This window comes from Uloborus diversus, chromosome 2, assembly GCF_026930045.1.
Source record: "Uloborus diversus isolate 005 chromosome 2, Udiv.v.3.1, whole genome shotgun sequence".
Lineage (NCBI taxonomy): Eukaryota > Metazoa > Arthropoda > Arachnida > Araneae > Uloboridae > Uloborus > Uloborus diversus.
The window spans coordinates 27385383-27411561 of NC_072732.1; the positions used below are offsets into that span (position 1 = coordinate 27385383).

Genomic DNA, 26179 nt, shown 5'->3' on the forward strand with positions numbered 1-26179 from the left:
ATTACGGCGGGAGTTATTTGCATTTTTAGCTCGAATATTTTTAGGCTTAGCTGAAATTTAGGCACTTCTTTCTTCATTAACCAAATCAATAAAAAGTGAAGGAATTGTCCCACAGCTTTCTTTTTGACGCCATTGGAAAAAGCGACCTTTTTTTTACTCCAGATCTAACTCGACCTATGGTCGAAAAAATAAGCTTTTATCTCGAAAGGAAAAAAAGTTACAAGCCTTTTTAAATCAAGTGTAAAAAATCTCGATTCCATTCAAATTGTGAACCATTTTCTTTCGCATTTTAATTCCTTAAAGTTATTTTATTCTGTGTTTCCATGGTTACGCATTTAAAATCCATCTATCTGGATTTAATTTCTTAAAAGTATTTTAATATCTGTCGTTATTGTTTGGAAGGGAAATCATGATGTTTTTTTATTTATTTTTTACGCCTGATTGTTGAATATACGTCACTTGACACAATTTTTATTTTCAAGGTGGACCGGGCAAAGCAGCTAGTCTGTTATAAAAAGGGAAATCTAGTATCCAGTATCTTTCTAAAATCACTAATTCATAAGTCCTACTTTTTCAACTGGGGCTTAAACAGAGACATTTAGTGCATTTATTTGTTAGTTAAATTTATAAAATTACTGTATTGTGAAAAAAATCTCTTACAAACATGTCTGGTGGCTCTATAGTTATCAAATACTAATAGTATGAAGCATGTGACTTATTAGTTTATACTGCTATATCACTAGAGGTGAAGTGAACTTTAACTTTTAATAAGCATAAATATCACATGAAAGGTAAACAATTTTATCATGTTGAAACTAAAATAGAAATATTTTTGTCTTATATTTTTTCCTATGTATTTCAACTTTAAAGTATGCATTGTGAATTTTTTATTGTAATTTATGTTCTATTTAATTTTACTACATACCATTCTTGTGGTTGAGATAGACTTTTTCAAATGATATTCTGCAACTCTGAATATACCTCTTTTTTTCTTTCTTTCTTTTTTTTTTCTAAGAATTATGCTCTGAGTACTTAAGTAAATCTATTTATTTTCAGCTAAACTGTAACTTCCTTGCAGAGTTGGGTAATATTTTAGGAGAAAATGCTTTGACAATGAAAAGCAAAGATTCTAAATTGTGGTGGACAACTAGATCATCATTAGATATGAGGTTAAAAGTAAGTAATCTAATCACTGCAGCAGGGTATTCCTTAAAAATATCTAGGAGTTGGGGAGTTGGGAGGAATGGGGCATGTATGCCAGAATGAAATGTGTTTTTTTTTTTTAAACTTGTCCTGTAGATGTAGCAGATTAGGCTGCAACACCTACTGTATAAGCTAGAAATAAATAATATTTACATCTTGTTTGGGCATAAATGCTGCTGTACCCCCCCCCCCTCCCCACACACACGACTACATCTGGTTTATAAAAAATATATCAAGTAATCCCTGCATAAACGAATTTCGGCTCCCCCCCCCCTTTTTTTCCTTTTTACACTAATATTATATTATATTATATCTATGTATTATATCTATGTTTATATTATATCTATGTTTTTCTGAGCATCAGTTAATGAAATGACATGGAATTGAACTTAATCATGACCTGTCTATCAGTCACGGTTCTGTTAGCCTCTTTTACACAGTTATATGATTCAGAAATAAAAAATATTCTTTAGTCAGTGCACAGTTATAAGACAGTTTCTTTTTTTGTTTTCTTTACTAATCATTTTATGAATATAAAATAAAGGAATATTTTATTACTTTGTTACATTGATGATGTATAAATACATCATAAAAATATAGTACATAACTTTTTGGTTATTTTTAATAATAAATGAACAATATTACAATGATTAATATATTTTTTGTATTGAAAATACAGTCGGACCTCCATATATCAAAGTAGCAAATTGTTGGGAAAAAATTCGATATATATAAATTTCGATATATAGAAATGATCTTATTTTATCCTAAAAGTCTCCTAAAACATTAAAATTAAAGCTAATTTACGTGTATGAAACCCAATTTCATATTAATATGAACATCAAATTAAAGTTAATAATTAAAAAATAAGAGAAATTACATTTTTGCGCCTTCATACGTCTGCATTCTTCTTCAATTCAACTTGATCCGCAACATTAAAGGATTTTCGTTTTGACAATGTAATCGAAAGAAAAGTAAAAAATCAATCTACTTAACTTGAATGATTTTTACTGCAGCTAAAAAGACTAGGAATGATAATCAACAGACAAAAGGGAGAACTTGAAACTGATGTATTTACAATGTTACTGGTTACAACTAAGATTTAAAATAAACTTGAGGGAAATAAAGAACTCCAGAATGAGACAACGACCTATCTACACACCTCTCAACCCCAGACTCCTTATGAGTTTCATAGCAACCCTAAGAGTGAACATAATGTTCTCCCCTAACCTTCATTTTTCATGAGACAAACAGTCTAAAATGGGAAAAAAATCTACGAATGTCTCGAAAAAAAATTCGATATATAGAGATTTTTTCGATATATAGAAACAATTTTTCTATGTAATGAACATGGAAATTCGCTAGGATTTCGATATATAGAAAATTTTGATATGTGGAAGTTCGATATATGGGGGTTCGACTGTATACCATAGTTGAAAAATTAAATATCAAAAATATGATATTTTCAAAATAAATATTGGAGATATATCGTGATATATATCATGATATATAGCGACTGATATATATCGGCAAACCCTGCTATCAGTAATGGAATTTGCTAATAAATTCTGTTCTATTTATTTATTCGTTGACCTATATATTGCCACAAGTTACCTATAGTAAATTGCTTCAAAATATTCCACTATTTTAGTATCAAATTCCTTGATTATTTGTTTTATCTTACCAGTTTTCTATGATGAGACTTACAATAACTGATCACAGCTGATAAAATAGCTACTATTGTCAAATTTATAAACCTGGAAAACAAAATTTTAAATGTTCTTGTTGTATTCCTTTAGCTGTGGAAGGAAAAATTTGCAGTAAATTTCGTTTACTGAAACAGTTAAATCGGCTGTTTAAAATGTATGCGTCACAACTTGTCGATATTTCATGGATGAAAGTTGGATAAAAATTCTGGTGCCTAAGTATTTCTTATAGCTTTTTCGCTTTAAAAGCCTGTTACACTTTTAAAAAAATATTCTCAGATGAAAAATTTGTCTGAATTTTTACATTTTTTAACTCATTAGAACTGCTTTATATTTGTTCATAAATTTGTTTGAATTTTTAGATTTTAACTCATTAAACTGCTTTATATTTGTCCATGTTGCAAGAATGAGATTTCCCTATTTACAGTCAAGTCTCCTTGCCCTTTCTGAATTCCCCTGCAATTTTCTCCTAAGATTCTACTTCTTACTCTGGTACTTTAAGAGGGTTGCCACGCCACAGAGAAGGATGGAAAAACAGGGAATATGCAGAAAATTCATAAATCATCAAAAAAACAAAAAATCCAGGGAATTTTGAAATTTTCTATAAAAACCTGTAAAATTGATGGAATTTTAAAGCTTTTTAGTTTTAATCCACAAATTTTGTTGACATAACAATTCGTGTCTAACTTCTTTAACGAAGGTAAACACCTAAGGTTTAGCAGATGCCTTTCTATTACGCATTTCTGTAGCTATCTAGTGAATGAAATGTCAGAACTCAAATTGAAAAGCTAAATCATTTTATTTATAAATCTAATAATTAACAACTGTAAAACATAAAAACTTCTGTAAATGGTGTAAACAAATATGAGGGATTTCAACAATACTCAAAATTAATCGTCATGTTCCAAAAGAACATCTTTCTAAAAAGTATTTAACACCCTAATGATAATTATTCTAAAATGTTTCAAAAAAATTTTTAGTCCCTAACTCTCTTGGCAAAATCCTAACAGCCATTTCCCAAGTTCAGGATGCCGCTTCAACAGCGAACGATCCTCTACAAAAATGGCTATCTGTTAACAACTATCTGGATAATATAGATGAAATACCCGAAGTTCAAGGAACTAAAACGGGTTGTTGTAAGCCCAACGGAAATTGTGGAGTGATTTGCTCGGGGGGGGGAAATGGAATTAAAAACACATTTAACATTCAAAAACAATTTTATTCAATAACGATAAATATATCTTAAAACTTCAACAAGGGTATATAAGCTACTTTCAAACCCACTAACATTTTGACTGAAAATAAACCCCCCCACAAGAACATTTATAGGAGCACATTTCATAATACAGTATCGTTTAATTCCAAAACTTTACGGACTAGTCAAAAGCTTGTCCACCTTGGGTCCAATGCCTAAAAATAGAATAGTCCTGATAAAACTGAAGATGAAAGTTCATACCACTCAGGATATTCATTCCTTAATACTTGACATATCAAAACGTGAAGGCCTGATCCTTCCATAGGATCCTGCGTGAAAGTTGATTGCAGTCCGTACCACTTGTGGCCAGCCGCCATGCTGGACCTCCCATAGACTTGACCTCTCGGACACCAAGAACCGCCACATACGGTGAAGAACCCTTACACTCTGACATATAGTTCACCAGACTCCAGGACACCTTTTACTTCAATCCGGCATGAACCTTCAACCGTCCTGTGAAGCCTATATCCAACAACATCAACTTCCAATGAAAGAAACTCCAAACTTTCACTCTTTCATTTCCTTCACCACCCAAATGTCTCAAGGTGACCAATGGAACCTGCCCGCTCTTTTAGCCAAACACAACGAACTCATTGCCTATATTTTTCGAAAAATGAAGTCCACTCGACAACTTGGAACTGAGAAACTGGAGCACACCGCTCCCAGTAACACACCTCACTGCAGTAACAGCGACATCAAAACTAATATGTTAGGAGTAAGAGATTGATTGGGTGCACTCACTTAAATACATTTCCCAATCGCGCCACGTGATGATGTGACTTTTATCGAATCACATGCATAAATTATCACTGTGAAACAACGCAACACCTTTTATATTCTAACTGTGAAACCTTTTAAAATAGTTGTTCACATGCACTCAGCAAAACATTACTCAACTCTGTAACAATGACGTCAAATTATCGCGTTGTGTAAACAAACGCATGATTCTGTTGGAGTTTCTACTTTGGGGAACAATTAGTCCGCCGGTTAGGTAACAGGATAACTTTCAATGTTTGTAATAATAATGAATTCAGAACTTTCTTAAACCTTTGTAAATTGTCTTCAAGAACTAAAATTTTATATTTTTGCTAACACTATCCTCAGTCGAAAGTGAGAAATGCGAGCAGAAGTGATTTCCTTCTCATTCCTTCCGCGGCACGTCACTTAGGATATGCTTACGTAAGAGCCATCTGGATCCTTCCAGAACATTCGATCTGCTTCAGAGTCATCGGGAGTTTACTTCACACATCCGCTCGTGCTCTGACGTCACTTCCTCCTTCCTGACGAACACTTCGTTCCAAGTCGATCCGTTGTTTACACATTGTTTACCGATACGCGATTTGAAACAAGAGTCCTTTAAAGGGACAAGATTAACTGCTTATTCATTAATAAAGAAAAACAGGTGAGTACATACATTTACATTTAGTTTACACTTAGCTTTTAAAATGAATTGGTGAGAATATCTCTCAAATAGACATTTTGTGGCTATCAAATTTCCATCTCTATAATTGTCTTAAAGATAGAAGAATAAACAACCCCATTTGCGGCTGCGAAACAGGACAAACAGGTGGTCCAGTCTGAAGTTCTATTGAAAATCGGAACACAAAAAAAAGCTTAATTCATTTATTTAAGAAATTTGTTAAAATGAATTTTATTATTATGTTTTGAAATCCAAAGATTGTTGGGAAGTTGTGTGCCGTGGCATTGCCGTGACACATTTTTTTTTTTTGGTATTAGAATATGATATTTACAGTTGATCTCGTTTTACGCAGTTTCGATTATATGCGGTTTAAGAGTTGACACCTTTATTTTATTTTACGCCGATGAGTTTTCGTTTTACGTGGAAGCGGTATGCAAACATAAAATTTTCCCCTCTTTCAAAATTCACAAAAACCCCCCGTTCACAAAACCCTTCACAAAAATTGGATCAACCAAAACGGACCCTTCACAAAATTACGATCAACCAAAATGGAACTTTCAGATTATTTATTGAAAGAACTAATCTGAAATCAAAATAACGCATGTTTCCCTGTTAAAGCTGAAAATTTTTTGAACCTTTTTTAAGTTTAGATTAGGGGGATCAGCTTATACACGGACCTGCTTATTTTGCAAAAAAAAAAAGTGTGCTCAGAGGGTAAAACTGTTTGAAGGGACAAAAATACCGACTTTACTGACCAAAATTTATGAAATACTGACTAAATACTGACCAAACACTGACTAAAATTTAAAAACTTAATAACTTTAATGTTACAAAAAAGAGTATCATATTTAGTCATGCTAGCTTTATTTGTAATGTGCAACAACAAAATGTAAAGCTTATTTGGTACAAATTTGACTGAAAGTTGTGAGTTTAGTTCATATATTTACTGAGTAATGACTGAAACTTTTCTGAAACTAGGAAAATAAAAGATATTGCAGTTGGTCCAAATATTATTAAATGATTAAAAGAGTAGTGTTTATTCACAATATTTTTCTTTGAAAATACAGTAGACTCTCGTTTTACGAGGGCTTTTTTTATGTGGTTTCGATTATATGCGTTTTAAGATTTGACACCTTGATTTTATGTTACGCGGACGAGTTTCGGTTTTACGCAGAAGTGGCTGTGCAAATAGAAAAAAATTTGCCCTCTTTCAAAATCCAAACTCCCAAAGATTGCAGATTACACTTAAAAAACTGCATTGTTTCTTGCTAATAATCAAGCTTGGGCCACTGGAGACATTTTATGCGATTGGTTCCAGAGCTCTTTCTAGAAGTAAAGTTATTCAACTCACATAAATCAGAACTCACTGGAAGAAGAGCTTTTAGGAGTGACAAAGGAGGACAAAACCAACGAGGATAACAACATCCATGACACAATAACAAAAACTTTCACATTGAAAATTTTGAGCCATAACTTGACAACTGCAAATGATTTCTGATTTGTTAGTGAGGGAAGGTTTTATCGTGGAAAAGGCACAAGTGATAATAGATGTGTTAATGCTTTTCCAGAAACTACAGAAAAAAATTATTAATGGCTGCCAAAATACCATCATAGCTAGCTTATTTATACAAACACAAAATTAATTTATGTTTTCTTTATGCATGTTGTACATATATATCGATATAAGTACACATTAAACTTACTATAAAATTTGTCATCTCTAGAATGAAATATATTTTTTCCATCTACTGAACCTAACCCCCTACTTTAACACTACTATTAGGTCTGAATTTACACGGTTTTAATTTACGCGGCATTTCAGTGGGACGTAACCCCCGTGTGAAACGAAGGTCCACTATACTTCCATTTACTACACTATCATGTATCACAGAGCTTTACAGAAACTTGAATTTAGAGAGCATGGGGTTAGTCACATCAATATTTTTTGCTGCTTTAGCATTTCTTATCTTATGAAGCCTGAGTAAGACTTCCTCTTATTTTATTTATTAATTTTTTTTTGTGATGAAATCTATCAGGATATTAATGCTCGAATACAACTGGCAGTGTTTGCTCGTCACTTGTAAAATATCGCACATTCATACAGAGAAAACACAAGGAATTTTTTTTTCTAGAATTGTGTGGCAACCCTGTTTAAACACAACAAAATTTCCAATCTTGAAAATGATATCTTCTAAGTGCCCACATTCCTACAATTAGTCATGTAGCCAGAAAAAAAAAAGAAAAAACTTCCAACAGAAGTTTCCAAATTATAATTTTAGCAGCCATTTCGAAGTGATGAACTTTTATGCATTAGAGACTGGTGAAAAAAATTTTCTTATTCATTATGAGCACCAATTCTGTTTCTACAGAAATACATTGTGTGAGTTAAAACACTGAAATTCTGAAAAACCTCATGGCTGTTGTCAGTTCAAAAATAATTCTGTATCTCTTAGCCACAAGGACGTAAGTCACATTATGATAGTTTTGCAGCAGAGAGGGACCTTTTTTCTGGCGCATGCAAAGGATGGGACACTTGCTCTTTTAACCTTGATAAAATAAATTGAAAAGGATCTTTTTTTTAAAAAATAGTTCACATTGCTCTACATACAATGCACTAATAAAAGGAAAATTTCAATTTTCGAACTTATGCCAGTCTGTCTCTGAAGTACAGAATTTATGATTAATACAGATGTTTTCTTAAAAAGAAATCTATACAAGCATGTCCTTTTTTTTTTTTAATGCTTATAAGTACATTGCATAAACAATTAAAAGAACAAAATAACCAGTCTTTTGTGATTTCTTTTCAACTAGAAAATCGCTTGTCAAGGTATGACAGGTGAAAATTGCTTCTACATTTGAACAAAGCGATTACCTGTTTTGTGATATTTTAAAAATTGAAATTTTAGCATTAACTCCAGTGGTTTGACCCTAAACTCTGGTAGATATCATTAGTTGTTGACCACTTTTTTGTTTCTTCATTCTCCTAAAATGAGTCTTACCAGTATTTTACTGGTAAGACTCATTTTCATCTGTTAAGTTACCGGATCCAGTTCAGCCTTGTCAAACTACAGCATTTTCCCACATGTCAGACATTACGAAAAAACACTATCAAATTATCATGCCATGGCACGAGTTTCATTGTTGGTGACGTCAGGAGCGTTACTCGATCAGTGAATTGGACATTTGATACATGAGGATTGTTGTTGAAGCACAAATAAATTATTTTTAAAAGATGCTTTTTCCTAGTGTGTTTCACCGTGAAGCTTTCAGCATTTATTCCATGATAAATTCTGAATTTATCATGGAATATTTAATGGAATTTTCTTATAGATAACTTACTTAACTAATTTAGTCCAGTTATAAGTACAACCAGATTGTATTGAATGCTTGAAATTTCCTTAATCATAAATAATTGCAAAAATCCTCTTCTAATACCATTGTCTTTAGCATTTAGCTCATGATATGGAAAATATCTGGTTGGGATGCTGGAAGGGACTTTTCTTGGGAATTCCTACTAACGAAGAAAGAATTCAACAGCTGTGCTCTGATGCTGCTCATGAGCTTTTCTTGTCAGCTGATAAGAAGCTCTTGCAGGTACGTTATTTGCTTATGATTAATTTTCTTTGCTTTTTGGTTCTTTCTTATGTCGGTTGCACACACATTTTTCTCAGAAACACGTAAGTTCTGCATTTTGTACCAAAAAGTCTTTTATTTCCTTTTCAAAATTATAAAGGAAGTTTTTTTTCAAAAGCTGCTGCAAGTTTTGTAGAAGAACCATTCTGGGTTATGGACAGCATGAAGTAAAAGTTTTTGCCAATGTGTTTTTATTTTTCCTGAAACTAACAAGTTGGACTAAATACTAAAGTTAATATGTAGAGCAATTATTATGCTACCAGTTTGTTTCGCACTCTTGGCTTCCTTAAGAGGTTTTCCATCTCCAGCTCAGTCACTTTCCTATGCCAGGCTGATGAGTGCTAATAAGCACGAAACTGCAGTCCTCGGCTGGAAATGACTGAGCTGGCAGTGTATTTCACGTATGTAGAGCAATTGTTCAGATTTTCCTTTATTTAACTATTTCTGAATGAAACAAATAATTTATTAAAGGTAGTGCATTATAAAACAAATAACTGACTCTTTTAAACAATTGACCATATTAACAACTAACAATAAAATGTTTGTTTCAAATTTGGTCAAATATATATTTTGCATTGTTTTTTTTTTATAGCATTGAAACAAATACTCTTTTTAAAATATTACCTTTTCATATTACTGTCTGATAAAATGTATTGTTGCTACAGAGCAGCAGTAGGATATCTTGCCATTGTTTCTCAAGCTTAGATGTTTTACTCTCAGGGCCTGCTTGCTTGGAAAGCTTTAGCTTCCCTACAGATTTTTGCGAAGTTCAAAAATGACTGAAAAATTGCTAAAACTATCCAGTTTCTACTTTTAAATGCATTTTTAAAAGACTTAAAGCTTTAGGTGTGGTGGTTTGCACACTAGTGTGTGCCCGCCACCTTAAGGAATCGGGCAAACGACATCTCTGAGACATTTTCTAAACTGAGACTATTGTCACCAAAACTGCCAACAACAGTTGAAAATCAACACAACTTATACACAAAAGTCCGAAAGTTTGCTACTTGCTTATTTTTTTCTCACTCATAAAGATATGTTCTTTTTTATAAAATAAGAGTGGCAGCTATTGTTTTTTTATAAATGGTTTTAAAGTTCATTATTGTCCATTCATGCAAACTACGTACTTTATTGTTACTACCCTTTTTTTTTAATAGCGAGCTTCGAAAAACATGTAGTACCTTAACCTTTTGAGGCAAGTGTATTTTAAATATAAGGCAGCTATCAACTCGAACGAGGATTGCTTGGGCCACACCACTTAGGAGATGACAACCATCTACAACCTCAAATTTAGTTTTCCCATGTGACTCATCAATATTGACTAGTTGGAACGCTGCATAAAAGGACTTATTGCCCTTTCTCATTCCTTCTTGAGTGAATAGAGACATCAGAAATGGTGAAAGCTCGTAAGTGAAGAAGTTCTTCGATTCTTTGTCAGAGTGTTTCAAAACGCATATCCTGTAAAACAGTGTAAGTGGGTCCATAGCCACTTCCCTACTGCCAACAGTAAAAGTACGAAGAGTAGAGGAAAGAGACACAACTTTTGATTTACGCTTGAATTTAACGTCTTGGAAGTTTTCCCCTACAATCTTCAACATTGCTTTCTTCCCAATATCCCTGGCCATGTAACAGTTTACTCCTTTCTCTCCTACAAGTCCACCGTTTAAGGACATGATAACATCCACTTTAGGAAATGGAGGGTACTTAAAAGAACCAGTCGCACAGCTTCTTTGCATGGGTCGAAGTAGTCCTATATATCCTATATTTTCAAAAAAAGCCTCAAAATCGTCCTATATTTCCTATATTTTTCAAAAATGTCTTATATTTCCTATATTCCCGTTTTATACCATACATATCTTTTAAAAAGAACTGTAAATAAACTTTCTGACATCGGAATTTTCGCTGAAAGTACGTGCCCAAACGAATTTTAGATTAAAAAACTCAAATGACTAAATTCTGTAGCAGGCATCTTCTCTTATTAGCTACAGCAATGTGACATCACTCTACAGTGGGTGGAGTTTCGAGAACTAGTGCTGGTTTTAGTATAGTATGGTATAGTTGGTTTTATAATTTTGCATTTGGGAGGGGGGGGCAACAGCCGTTTGTTTTGTTTTCCATCATGGTTTTTGTTTTCGTTGGTATATTTTTGTGTTCGGTGCATTTTCTGATCGGAATGTTCTAATTTTCTTTTTGCAATCTTTTCTTTTTGTGGAATTTTGGGATCGTGGAATGGTTAGTTCATTATGATTTTAAAGCGTAGTTTGTTGTAATAAATGGAATTATAATGGCGAAATCGCATCGCTTAACAACATTTGGTGTGGAGTTGTTGAACCAGGAGGACATTAATTCTTCAAATTTTGGTGCATGGTGCACTAAAGGAAAAGATGATTTTACCGCTTTTTGCCATTTTTGCAACTTTTCAGTGCCCATAAACAATAGTGGATTTTCGCAATTGAGGCAGCATGCTAAAACATTCAAGCATAAAGAAAAGTCATAAAACGTCAGGAGGATCCTTCCCAAGCTCTGTTTGTTCTTAATACAAAGGGTACAAAGGGGGGGGGTAAAGGGTTCAGTTTAGATATAAAATCTAAGAGCAGTGGAATTAGTACTTGGGTCATGAGTGAGGAATAAAAAATAAAAATTATCTTTGTTCAAATTTTGGTTAGTTATTTAGTCTGTAAAGTACACTTTTTTCAAAAATTATTCTTTCAACTACAGGAAAGTCATTATAGATGTAAGGTATTTTGTTTGAAGTTTTTTTTAAACAAAATCATTGATAAGAATAACTGAATAATATATGATATGTATTATTTCTTTTTTCATAGCAAAAATATTCATATAATGTGTCCTATATTTGTCCTATATTTTTTGTGGAAAATGTCCTATATGTGACAAGTCGGTCACTTCTACCCCTGTTTTTGTATCAGCTGCATGTATGATGAAAAAAGGAAATTGATTGAAAATATCCAAGTTTGGAGAACTTGCGAAACTTTGAAAAGCTGTGTCCCAGAAACTTGTAGGGCTAACAAGCCCATTCTGGTGTCAAATTGTAGTAAATGTAATCTAATTTAAATGCTTAAATAATGATGTTTATCAAAAACGTGCTTCTCCATGGTCAAAAAGGGGAAAATCTGAAAAAAGTACGAAAATTCAGCAGTTTTGGCGATTTTCAAAAGTGTTCCGGGAGGTTGCCCAGGTCGAAAACTTGGATTTTGCATCTTGGTCACATCCCATACAAGAAAAAAACATGAAACCTATTACCCCCATTTGATGCAACTTACGATGTACTAGGTTACTGGACTATAACAACTAATCACTCTTATTTGCTGAGAATTATAGCGCAAAATAATGTACTACCTTTCTGTATGTTGGAGGGGGTCCTAGAAGGTGGGTGTTAAAATACCATTCTTTGTGATTGATTTGACATGGAACTACCCCATATTTTTAACTATTTCAAATTAAAAAGTAAGCTTAAATATTAAATTTTATGTTTGTGTACAATATTCAACACACTATGTTTAATTTTTTTTTTCATAGTTCGTTGACAATTCTCTTTTAAGAATATGAAAGGCCTTATCTCTATGATGTTTTGTGTTTTTTTTTCCAGAATAGGGGGAGGGGGCAGAATCCCTCAAAGTCCCCTAATGTTTTTCATTGGATAAATTAAGAGTACCTATTCATGATCTTTTTTTTTTAATCAGGATTTTTAAAGCTGACCCTCTTGTAGAAATTCAGAATTTTGGCAATGCCTTTTTTTGACTTAAAAAATTCAAAACTTTCACTTTTCTCATTTAAAAACAAAAATTCATGTAAACTAAGACTATTGTAATATTTTTATTAACGTATTATAAATCTATATTTTGTGTAAAAATTTCCAAAAATTTTTGCATTAGTTACCAAGAAACAATTTCTTTTCATAAGAAAGTTTCAGTTAGAGTGTTGCAAAAATGACAAAAAATGTAAAATTGCAAAAGGCTATAAAATCAAAATTCATAGAGATTGGTAGAAAAAAAACTAGGGGGTTTCTTGTGACCATAAAGGGAGGAAGTAAAACAAGTTTGATCAAAATCCAAGACAGTGGGTACTAAAATCCCATTTTTGTGATTGATTTGACATGGAATGACCCATTAGCGAGTTTTGTTTCTATGTCCGTAGGAGTTTTTTAAAAATTTCCCCAAGCAAAAAGTGGAGCCCCTAAATCAGGGTTGGCCGGATTGGACCCAATTGGGTTGGACCCAATGGGTTTTTTTGAAAAAACCCATTTAAAAAAACCCATTATTTAGCCCACTTTTGGGTTTTTTTTAATTTTTGGAGAAGTTTTTTAAAAAAGTAATTAATTTAAATACTTTTACAATTTAAACTTCTATTTTATTTGTTCTTCACCACAGACAATGGACATAAAAAATGAATTTTGAACTTTAATAGCATTTAATAACTCTTAACGGCATTAAAAATACTTCAAAGATTTAAAAAATATATATTTAACTTTTATCTTTAACTGGTCAATAAATAACTCAAATTATCTTGACTAAGTCCTGTCACGTCTGGTTTTCTCAATATTTGTAGATTGTACAGAGGAAACTACTCTAGCTAAAAGGTTTTCATGTGAATTATTTTCTGCAACCCGACACGTCACAAGTTTCGAATTAACAAGTTACATTTTTTTAAGAAATTAACAGGATTTACAAATGGTCGGACAGAAAACAGAATAGGATGTACAGTATTTTCATTATCTTACAAAAAAGTTTAATATTTCTTAATCTGTACACAGAAATAGAAAAACAGGCAACATAAAATTCAAAGAAATGTCTTGATTAAGCTGGAATTCAGTAAATAGGGATTTAAATTACTTGAGGTTCTACAGTAGTTTTGCATAAAAAAATGAAATACAATAAAGTTAAATGCAAAAAAAAATAGTAGTAATTAAAAACGAACAATAGATTTTATCACTCAAGAAGTAATTTTGCCTTAACTGTTGGTAATCATGGAAACTAAAAAATCTGAAACTTCACCATTCTTGAGTTTCGTCGTCTTTCATACTCTTCTTCAGAAAACGCTGAATTTTAACTAGTTTTCCAGCTTTTTTTACCCCAAGACAATTCTTGTGCTTTGTTCATATACTTACGCTACAATATGCTACAAGTACCCTACATTTTCCCTAAAAAAAGACAAAAAAACCCACATTTCTTTTAAAAAACCCAGCTTTAGTTGGGTTTTTTTGGGTTTTATTTAAAAAAACCCAAAAAACCCTGGGTCCATGGGCTTTTTTAAAAAAACCCGGGTTTTTGCCAACCCTGCCCTAAATGAGACTGAGCGTCCCTTAACTCCCAATGTTGATCGGGCGCTGCTTACTGTTGCTCCGAGGGGATAATATCTATAGAAGATAATATTTATTTTATAACATTAAAAGAAAGTTAAATACTATTTTGTAATAGAATTGTGTTGAATGCTGTTTTTCTTTCCCGTCTTTCACACTGAGATTTCGTATTTTCAAAGGTTCTGCTTGACTCGGCCTCATTTCTTACACGAGAGCAATTGTCAGCTGCTGTGTGTCATTTATGGAACTGTAGCCCTCTTGATGAAGTCCATTCAAAGCTGTGCAATGCTATTCGAAACATATCTTACAGTCTACCTGAAACTGAGAGACATCCTGTTATACTGATCTTAGACAAGGTAATTTATTACTACGAACATTAGAAACATGATTTAAACCCTTAGGTTAACAAATTTTGAATTACATCACTATGGAATTTTGTATAGGGTAAACACTCCAGTAGTGGCCAGTGCTTGATAGTACTTCAGTAGTGACCACTTCAAGGTTTGTATTTTAAAAAATAGGATTCCAGGCTTCCCAATGAATTCAAATGTGCAGGAGGTATGAGTGCGTTTGAATCCATTGGGAGACCTGGAATTCTTATTTTTTTCAAGTATAAACTTTCAAGTGGCTACTACTAAAGCACCTAAGCACTTCCCATTACTGGTGTGTTTACCTTATATGCATTGTTTTTTTTTTTCTTTTACTAAAATTTTCATCCATTATATAGAGTGTTTATAAAGTCTTGCACTGAGAATGAAAATTCATTTGAAAAAAGAAAAACTTGTGTATTAAACTTATTTTTTAAATTTTAGAGAACTGTTTTCTTTTCTTTTTCACAATGTAAATGCAGTTGGACCTTCATACAAAAAAATTCGATATATAGAAATTTCGATCTATGGAAACAATCTTATTTTATCATAAAAGTATCCTAAAACATTAAAATAAAAGCTAATTTTCGCTTATGAAACCCAATTTATAATTTATACTAGCTGCGTGCCCGGCGTTGCACGGGCTACGTAAAAAACGAAAGAGATGTCCAATTGATGTTTTTGCATTACTCTGACATCAGTTTCTAAAGCGCTAAGGAGTAAATAAATACGCGTAATGCAAGGTTTGCAAAACACCAGTAGAGCATATTTTTGGCAAAAATCTCTTTAAAGTTAATCATAGTTATCGATAATGTAAGTTATGCGTATTTTCAATTAGCACAAAAGATAAAAATACATGCATTATCAATTATAATCTGTGCTCACTTTAAACTGAATTAAATCTGATAGACTATATCTGAAACATTTGTATGTACAATTACGATCAGCTTTTTACATAAAATGACACATACTTTTTGGTTGCTTACATGAAACTAAAGCACCAAGACTTAATAAATACCAATTATCATTAATTTAATACCAAGTCATCAGATTCGAATTAAGCTTTAGTTAAAATCCTTAAAAACAATATTTTTGTTCAACTCTGTTTCACTTAAAGAAATTCAAACAATCTTAATTTAACATGTTCTTTTAACGATACAAACTGTATTTCAAAAATAGAAACAGGAAGGAAAAAGAGAGTTATTATAATTCAAAAACTCACCCATGTGACGGGAAAAAGTCCAACAAAATAAACATAATTAGTCGCACATCCTAAATGTACCAAAATATGAGGTCGGTGAATAATAAACTTACACTACAATCAATAAACATAGCTAAAGAAACAACTTTCATATGCGGAAAAGAGTTAAGAACGTTGAATGTAAAAAATAAAAAAAGGACAGACGATAAAATAAAGGCTATGTCAGAATAGGGCAACCAATTTTAAACTAATTTAAAATGAAATTCTAGATGGAAACGTTTTAAGATTTGGACAGCAGTCAAAAAATCTCTTTTAAAACAATTATTAGAATTTTACTTGCTCGCGCATATGCAAAATGGCAACAGGAAAGAAATAAAAATTCCTGAATAACGTTATGTTAATTAACGTTTTAATTAATATCTTTGCTAATTAAAGTCGCACAATTACGAGATTGGTCCTATTGTTTTCTTTGGAAAATTTCGAATTGATCGGTATCTCGTTAGACTCCCGATTCGAAGTGGTTCTAGAGAAGATGGATCTTCAGACAGACAGACGCGAACAGATTTTAATATTATAGTGGATGAGCATCGGATTAAATGAAAGTTAATGATTTAAAAATTAACAGAAATTACATTTTTACGTCAACATACATCTTCATATTCTTCGGCATTTCAACTTGATCGAAAAGTTAGGGGATTTTCGTTTTAAGAATGTGATTGAGAGAAAAGTAAAAAATCAATCTACTTAACTTGAATGATTTTTACTGAAGCTAAGAAGACTAGGAATAATAATCAACAGACAAAAGAGATAACTTGTAACTAATTTTACAGTGTTACTGGTTACAACTAAGATTTGATATAAACTTGAGGGAATTGAAGTACTTCAGAATGGAACAACGACTTAATTACACACTCTTCAACCCCAGATTCCTTAGTTCCGTAGCAACCTTTGAACATAATTTTCTCCTCTAATCTTCATTTTTCATGAGATAAACAATCTAAAGTGGAAAAAAAAATCTACGAATGTCTCGAAAAAGCTTTTGATATATAGAAACAATCTTTCTGTATAATGAACACAGAAATTTGCTGGGATTTCAATGTGTAGAAAATTTCGATATGTGGAAGTTCGATATATGGAGGTTCGACTGTACATTTCTAGGTGTTCACTTTTCATAGTTATGAGAAGATTTAGACAACTTTCAACTTTGTGCTAGGCACTAATGCAGCCATAATTTACCTTCAGGGGAGTGAGGGTTTGGTCATAAATCCATATATGGATAACCATATAAGGACTTATGGATATTATAACTTGCCATACAGTCAACTCCCAACTAGCCACGACCTTTAGCACTTTCAAAAATAAACTTTTTTGATTGACAATGAGTAACTAAATGTTGATAAATGCACACATTTTAACTTCAAAAGTGCAAAATTTATTTTTGGGCATTCCTATTGCTTTCTTCTCCCACCCTTCCAATAACATAAAACCTTTTAAGTTCACCAAAACCTGTCTAGTTGATACCTGATTTTTAGACCTCATCTACCCTACTTAGTGATTTTTAGATCTATACTATTTACATGCATAAATGAATGACCAGACCAATCTTGGAAAGAATTATCTCCCTTCCCCTTTGCATTTTTAGAGTAACCTAGCTTGATCTGTTGCAGCTGATCAGCTCGCATGATTTGCTCCCATATGTGAGTAATCCGTTTGTAATAATGAGTGATCCTTTTCAAGTTTTACACACATTTTTTACATACACTGTTATTGTTTTAGCTGTAGTTTAAATGCATGCAAGTGTTATAAATATTTTTAAGCTATTACATACACTAGCATCTATTTTACCTGCAGTAAAACATTGATTTAACGATACCCGATTTAACGATTTCCTCCATTGAACGATACATTTCACTGGTCTGGATTCAACTGCTTTGAATATATATGCTCCTCAATTAAACAATATTCCTGAGTTAATGATAACTTTTTCTTGTCCCTTGACAATCGTTAAATTGAGGTTGTACTGTAAATTTGTGGATTATCCATGAATTTGCTTATCCCCGGTCACCATGCCACCCTCTTTCCCGAATGGTCGGGAGTTGACTGTATTAGGATAAGGAATATGTGTTAAAACCAAAGGTTCTGGATGGTTGACCTTCAACCTGAATAAAGAAATAAATAAAAATAAATTAATTTGAATTCTGAAATTTTGAATTCAAATTAGGTTTTTCGCAATCACGAATTTCGGCAGGACCCTATTCATTGGAGTTATTGTTCCTAGAAACGGCTGTCCCTTCGAACTTCTGTCCCTTCAAGCCTGCCCCTCCTCCTGGGTGGTTACGTTAATATAATTATGTGTGTGTGTGTGCAGGCGTGTGTGTGTAAGCATGCGTCCGTGCATGTGTAGACTAGGCTTGTGTGTGTGCGTAGACCTGTGTGTATGCACAAAGGCGTGAGTGTATGTGTGTAAAAACGGGTGTGTGTGTGTCTCAGTGTGTATGTGTAAAGACGGCGCGTGTGTGTGAGTGTGTAGGACATGCACACCACCGGATTTCGGGGGATAGTGGGCAGGACCAGAAAAGGCCGATGGGCGGTGGTGGTGGTGGTGCAGAGGTCCTGGTCTAAGATGAAAAAAGAACCACAACATCATGGACAGTGAAGTGAGAGCAGTAAGCAATTGTGATTGCTCAAAAAAAAAAAGTTATATAAAAATCTTAAGTAGGTTTTTTTTTTTTTCAAATAAATCTTCTCTATCAATGCAAAGGATTAATGAACACCTTGTAATTTATGGCTGAATATATTCTTTTGTAAATTGGATACTTTAATGAGATAAGCTGGGCGATCATTCCAAGCTCGTCAGCTTGCGAGATCGAGATTTTCGCTCCCGTGATCGGTTGTGACGTAGAAATGTCGCAAAGTAGTATTCTAATCTACTCGAACCTAGCCGCAAGCTAAGTTCGAGTAGATTAAAATGCTACTTTGCAACACTTCTACGTCACAACCGATCACGGGAGCGAAAATCTCGATCTCGTAAGCTGACGAGCTTGGAATGACCGCCCTGGTGTTAGCATCCGAAAAAGAAATAATTTTCAAAAATTATTTTTAGGATATCCAATCACTGCCTTGGGAATGCATGCCTGTTCTAAATGGTGTTCCAGTTTCAAGAATGCCATCTCTCAGTCTTTTGAGCTATAAGTTATCATCTTGCAATTCTCAGTCTACTTTGTTCCAGGGATTGGATGACAATAAAACATTCTATATTTTGAATCCCAGTGGAGATCTAAAAAATACACAAAAATATTTTCAAGAAAAATTTGAAAAGTAAAAATTCTTTATTAATTATTTCATCATGTTTATAGAAACAAAAAATGTACATTGAAGTTTTGTATATTTGATATTAAATGCAGACGTAATTAATGCAAATATTTCGTTTGATGTTTGCAGAAATAATGAAAATTTTGCATGCTAACATACACAACATGTTGTTATTACATTTAATCATAAAATAACTTTTAATGCTTTAACACAGTAGATTTAACTCAGTATTGCAGATGATTCATCATTTTGTTAGTCTAACCATAATAAATAGTCTAACTATATTAAATTTTCACTATATCATCTGTTACTTCAATAAATGGTTAGTTTTGAATCAACTGTTCTGATGAAAATTTATTCTGGTGTTTTAATATAGGCAATCACAGTGGCTTGGAATTGTAGGTAAAGTTCCAGAAAACAACGAATATGCTGGAGCACTTCAGGATTATGATTTCCTTCTGTAAGTTAAACTGCATTTTCAGATGACTTTGATGGATTAGGTTGAACGGTTCTTTCTTTTTTTTCTTATTTTTAATTATTATTCTTATTTTATTATCCTTTATTTATTCTTATTTTATTATTATCGCCCTATAGCCTATAGGGCGGTAACTTACTGAATATACCTGCCTTGCCTTCAATATTCGAGTTGAACCGAACCATTGCTTCGGTCACTCATCTGGTCAGTGCTAATTCTGTATTAGCTACCAGTTTGTTTGGCACTCTTGGCTTCCTTAAGAGGTTTTCCGCCTCCAACACAGTCACTCCTATGCTGGGCTGATGAGTGTTTATAAGCACGAAACTGCAGTCTTCGGCTGGAATTGGCTGAGCTGGCGGTGTATCTCTGCCTTAGCCCTGGCTATAGGGCGGTAACTTACTGAATATACCTGCCTTGCCTTCAATATTCGAGTTGAACCGAACCATTGCTTCGGTCACTCATCTGGTCAGTGCTAATTCTGTATTAGCTACCAGTTTGTTTGGCACTCTTGGCTTCCTTAAGAGGTTTTCCGCCTCCAACACAGTCACTCCTATGCTGGGCTGATGAGTGTTTATAAGCACGAAACTGCAGTCTTCGGCTGGAATTGGCTGAGCTGGCGGTGTATCTCTGCCTTAGCCCTGGCTATAGGGCGTTAACTTACTGAATATACTCTCATTATTATTCAACCGTTAATTATGAACTAGCTGCGTCGCCTGACTTTGCACGGTCTACCTCGAAAATAAAAGTTATGTCAAGTGGCTTGTGTTCAACAATCAGGCTTAAACCAAAAAAAATCAGTAAAATTTTGCAGCAGATTGCAGAAAAATAACCAGAAAGGAAACACTTCAAATTCCCCGACTGCAGGAAAAGCCTCAAAACAAAAGTCAGAATTTTATTTGTTCATATTCAAGAAAAAAAATCACAACAGACCTTTCTCCTCAATGATTTTCTTCACACCACGAATTTTAATAAAAGCATTGTTACAGAAAGTTGAGTTGAAGCACTGACTAACAATTTGAATGGAGGAAACCCTTGAAAAGTAGGGATTTTATGTCAAAATCCAAGTATCATAATTAATAGATTTTAATTTATATCTCTGCTAATTATTATTAGAGGATTATGTTAAATAGCCAAACATAAAGACAGGAAAATTAGAAATCTATCGATACCTAGTTCGATGGTCAGTTCATTGGCATTCGGGAGAAGTAACTTGGACGTACATACATAGGTACATACATAGACACATACTCTCACTTTTTAATTATATAAGATTAAATGTGATTTTGTAAATAGTTTGATTTTGTTCCAGACCGAAATTTTGAACATAAATTTGCTTTTTTTATTTTACATATCAATGCATCCATTGAATGAAAATATATTAAAATTTCTATTAAAACATTTCCAATAATAAATAATACAGTCGAACCCCACTATAATGAACCCTCGACAAACTGTCTTAAGACATGACATCAAGGGCGCCCAGGGGGGGGGGGGCAAGTGGGGACTCAAGCCCCCCTTCCCTTAGCAATTCCTTGCCTTTAGTACTTTTTTCTTTGCAAAAATGTAAAAACATTTCTTTTCCAGCCATTATTGAATAAGTTAATAAAAATCAAATTTTAGTCACTCTAATCTGTACTGAAATTGGTTTTCACAGGGAAAATATCCTGCTAAACCATGGGTAAAATATCTGAGCCCCCTTCCTCCCTTGCATTATATGACTATCACCGAGGGTTCGCTACGTCTGATTTTTCAGAGAAAAATCCAAATTAATGATTGGGACAAAACTAAGTAAAATATTAGAATTAACTAGAAACTATAAAAATTATCATTTTTTAAATTTATCCATTGTATGGGAAGAAAGATGTTACTTTTGGTAGAAAACTTTTTGAATTTTGTGAATAAACGTAACTTGGGTAGAGTAAAAATTCCCTTTTTAAACACTTGCCACTGATTTTTTCTGCTTAATGCGTAGCAATACGTTTCATTATTTTCACCTAAAATCTGATGATAATCTGCAGATTTAATTGAAGATTATCATAAAAACTAATTACATTGTATCTTGTTTATTATCTTTCTCTCTGTAAGCACTAATCTAATTATTTCAGTTATTGTGGACATGGCAGTGGCAAGCATTATCTACAAAACAAATCTATTGATAAATTAAAGAATCGTGCTGCAGCATTGTTGATGGGCTGCAGCAGTGGCCGCTTGAATCAGCTTGGTAGACAGTTGGAAGCACATGGAATTGCTTTGAGATTTCTGCTGAGTGGATGGTAAGTGATTTTGAGATCAATTTAGATATCTGATGTTTTGATGTGTATGTTTTGTATTAGGATTTGATATAATTTTATTGGGAAACTTCAATTTTTTTGAGGAATTACAATCGCTTATTTCTCTCACTTGACTGTTTTTGGCGTGCTATCCTTTTATTTTCCGCACCATCACCGTCGACCGGCTCCTCACGATGCTGCTCCTCTAGCGAAAGCTGTCTCCAGGTTGCATCCATGTCCTACACACACGCGCATACATACACAACTACACACGCACACATACACACACAACTACCCACATATACACAAACATACACAAGCACATACAGACACATACACATACACACACACAAAAGCATACACACACAACTACCCACACATTCATGCCTGCAGACAGACACAAACACATATGCCTACACACACATACACATACCCCCGCCACACACATTCATACACACAACTACCCACACACTTATGCCAGCACACAGACAGAAACACACATGCCTACACTCACATACACATACCCCCTACACACAAACACACATACCCCCACACACAAACACACTTGCATACATACACACACTCGTGATTGCGAAAAACATAATTTGAATTCAAGATGTCAAAATTCAAATTAATTTTTTTTTTTAGCAATCACGATTGCTTATTGTTCTCACTTGACCGTCCTTGATGTTCCGATTCGTTTTTCAGCTTGGACCAGGGCTGCAGCACCACCGACTGGCGGCGGCGCGGCTGGTCCTGAGCACTGTCCCCCGGAATCCACTTTTGCTGGGCGGTGGCGTCCATGTCCTACACACACATGGTCATACACACTCCCCTACGTGCGCACGCCTTTACACACATACACACGCCTACGCGCACACACGTAAGCCTACACACACGTAACCACCCAGGAGGAGGGACATGCTTGGGGGGGAGCTGTTTCTAGAAACAATAACTCTAATCAGTAGAGTCTTGTCGCAACTCGTGATTGCGAAAAACATAATTTGAATTCAAAGTTTCGGAATTCAAATTAGAATTAATTTGGGGAAGTAGGTCACAGATTTTATTTTTTTTTTTTTTTTGCTTTCATTTGAGCGTCCTTGATGTCTGGTTCCTTTCTCAGAATGGACCAAGGGCCTCTGCAGCACCGCCATCCTCCAGAGGGCAGAGCTGCTCCTCTGGTCCTAGCCTCCACTAGCAGCACTGTCCACCGGAATCCCCTCCTCCTAGGCGATGGCTTCCATGTCCTGCAGACACACACTCCTACATACACACACGTCTGCACACAAACAAGTCCTTACACACATACACACACATAACCGCCCAGGAGGAGGGGCAGGCTTGGGAGGACATGAGCCGTTTATAGAAACAACAGCCTCCAATGAGTAGGGTCCTGTCACAACTCGTGATTGAGAAAAACATAATTCGAATTCAAAGTGTCAGAATTCAAATTAGATACACACACACACACACATATATATATATATATATATATGTAATATGAAAAATCCTTTGCTAGGCCTTTTTCATATTAAGTTCTGTTCACTTATATGTCAGAGCGTATGAGTCACAGACATTATTTATTACACACTTAAATGCTTCTCATACCATATATGGTTATGTTCTAGGCTTAGATGTGTTTTCCCTTAAAGTACCTACCAGACACTATTTTTCCCTCCAGACTTAAGCCAGCCTCTGTCTGCGGTGCAAAGCCCAATAATATTTCGTTATTGCAATCTGCTCCTCCTATATAGATCACGTGAGATCACACGATCGAGGGATAATTATCTGTAATCTTTTAATGATACTCCCTATGTAAAAATCGTGGCACAACTAAACAAGTTAGTTAGTTAAGAGAAGTTCCTGCTGGTATATTCTATGTAAAAATAAAGGTTTTGTGAATGTAGCTTTGTCCTCTTCCTAGGTGGTAGATTATCACGGCACAACACTGCAACTTGTGAAAGTCAAGATTCATAATAAGAACCGAGCGGCGGTTCTTACACACACACACACACACACACACACACATATATATATTTGCATTTCAAGGATCATTGATATTGCTTATTCTATCAGCCGAGCTCAGTGGATTTAATATTTTTTTACGCAAAAATCTCAACATTGTCCATCTATCACTTAGGGTCTATCACTTTTATGCAATTCTAACACAAAATAATATAAAAATGAAAGATTTATTTTACAACATGAAAAATCAACCCTCACTGCCACAAAAACTATAAAAGTTTTTAGATCTTAGAAGTCTCTGCTCATGCACACTTAAGTTCGTAAGACTTTGTTAGAGTTGATCGTTAATAGAAACAGTGATGTTCCCATCAATTTTTCTGAGAGTATACTCCCAGTAACCCATTACGCACAATGTGTGTATGCGATCATATGCGTAATGTCATAGTATGAAAATTTTTGAAGCTTGAGGGTATACGCTATGTGTCTAAAAAATGTTTGAGAGTGTAAAAATTGTTTCAAAACTTGAGTGAAAGCATAAAGAAATCACTTGTTAAAAAATATTTTGATAACAGCGGCGTAGTTTTCCATTTATGTACAGCAATAAAACAAGATGATGCAGGAAAATATCAGACCAAATTTGAATTTTGAGTAAAAAAATTTAAGAAATTTTTTAATGCTTGAGATAAGTTTATCTAAAATTTTGCTTGCTTAAAAGTGATGTTAGAAATTTAGTTTTCATGCCTTGAATATTACACCAAGTAACTCTTGTAATATATTATGGTAAGATTTACATAAAAACGTTATTTATTCATTCAAAAAACAAAAAAAAACTACTGAATGATGTAATTCTGTTTCTTTCTTTCTTTTTTTTTTTTTTTTTTTCAACAAACAAAACAGAACAACTACAGAAATGCTGCAAAGATTATATTTTTTGCTCCATTAAACTAATTTATCCGCTCCAAAATTCAATGCAAACTAAAAATATTGAGGCAGTATAAATGATACTGCAAGCGTATATTTATGTTTGGAGATAGTTAATATTGAAAATATTTTATTTTTATGAACATGTTTCTCTCTTTTTTATTAAATTATTTCCCTTCACTTTCAGCCCATGTGTTGTTGGCAATTTATGGGATGTGACAGACAAAGATATTGATCGTTTTATGGAGAAACTAATACAATTGTTGATGCCAAATTATGAAGAATCACACACCTCAGTAAACATCTGTAAAGCAGCCTCACTTGCGCGAAATGTATGTAAAATGAGTTATTTAGTTGGAGCTGCACCTGTAGTTTATGGATTTCCAGTTTTTGCCTCGAATAGAAGTGATAAAAATTTATCTCTTGACAGAAGCTGAAATTTACTTTGAATTTTTAGGACTGACTCAGAGTTTCCATAATTTATCAGAAATCTCAGAATGTTTTTTACACAGTTCTTGTATCGAGAATTTTGTACATTGTCTTTGTAAGAAAACCATCGATTTTATGATCCCCTTTCTTTTAGATTTGTATTTATATTACTTGATATTTCATGAATAACTCATTTTGATTTGTAATTTATATACAAATTGTAATTGTATGAATTTTATATTGAAATAAACCTCTGATTTATATTTTTCTTATTATCATTTCAAAGAGTACATTTAGTTGGGGTGATAAGATTTTGTATTGTGAATCTTATTACCCCAACATCCTCCCATACAAGTGCATCTTATAATGTCAATATTGTAAGATGTCTGCAAGTTACAAGCAAGAAATTTTAGGACCTTGTGGTCAAAGATCCCAAATGTACCTTGTGAATATGATGGAAATGTAAGAAGCATTTTGAAAGGCTAACTTCAGTTTATCCAGTGGCGTAACCCTTAAAGGTTATCCACGAGGCCTGTTTTAATGCTTAGTGTTACAAATTTAAAAGATTCATTTTGAAATATTTCTAAACAACTAATCATGGACATTTAGTGTTACCACTGATTGCTGCAAATTAGAAACCAAATGGTAGTCAGAAGTTGGTTTCTAAAAACAATGCAACTTTCATATCAATAAAAAGTATGTAGTAT

The 26179-nt window shown here is 33.6% G+C and overlaps 1 protein-coding gene across 1 annotated transcript in view; it reads left to right on the forward strand.

Moving 5' to 3' along the window:
- Positions 1-25655, forward strand: part of LOC129235139 (uncharacterized) — a 117094-nt gene extending 91439 nt beyond the window's left edge. Inside the window, exons 13-19 of the mRNA XM_054868830.1 lie at positions 1057-1176; positions 9032-9178; positions 14711-14887; positions 19204-19418; positions 19789-19872; positions 21993-22160; positions 25231-25655. Coding sequence (XP_054724805.1) covers positions 1057-1176; positions 9032-9178; positions 14711-14887; positions 19204-19418; positions 19789-19872; positions 21993-22160; positions 25231-25480 — 1161 coding nt within the window. The 3' untranslated portion in view covers positions 25481-25655. The remainder of the gene's footprint in view (positions 1-1056; positions 1177-9031; positions 9179-14710; positions 14888-19203; positions 19419-19788; positions 19873-21992; positions 22161-25230) is intronic.
- Positions 25656-26179: the final 524 nt, after the last annotated feature.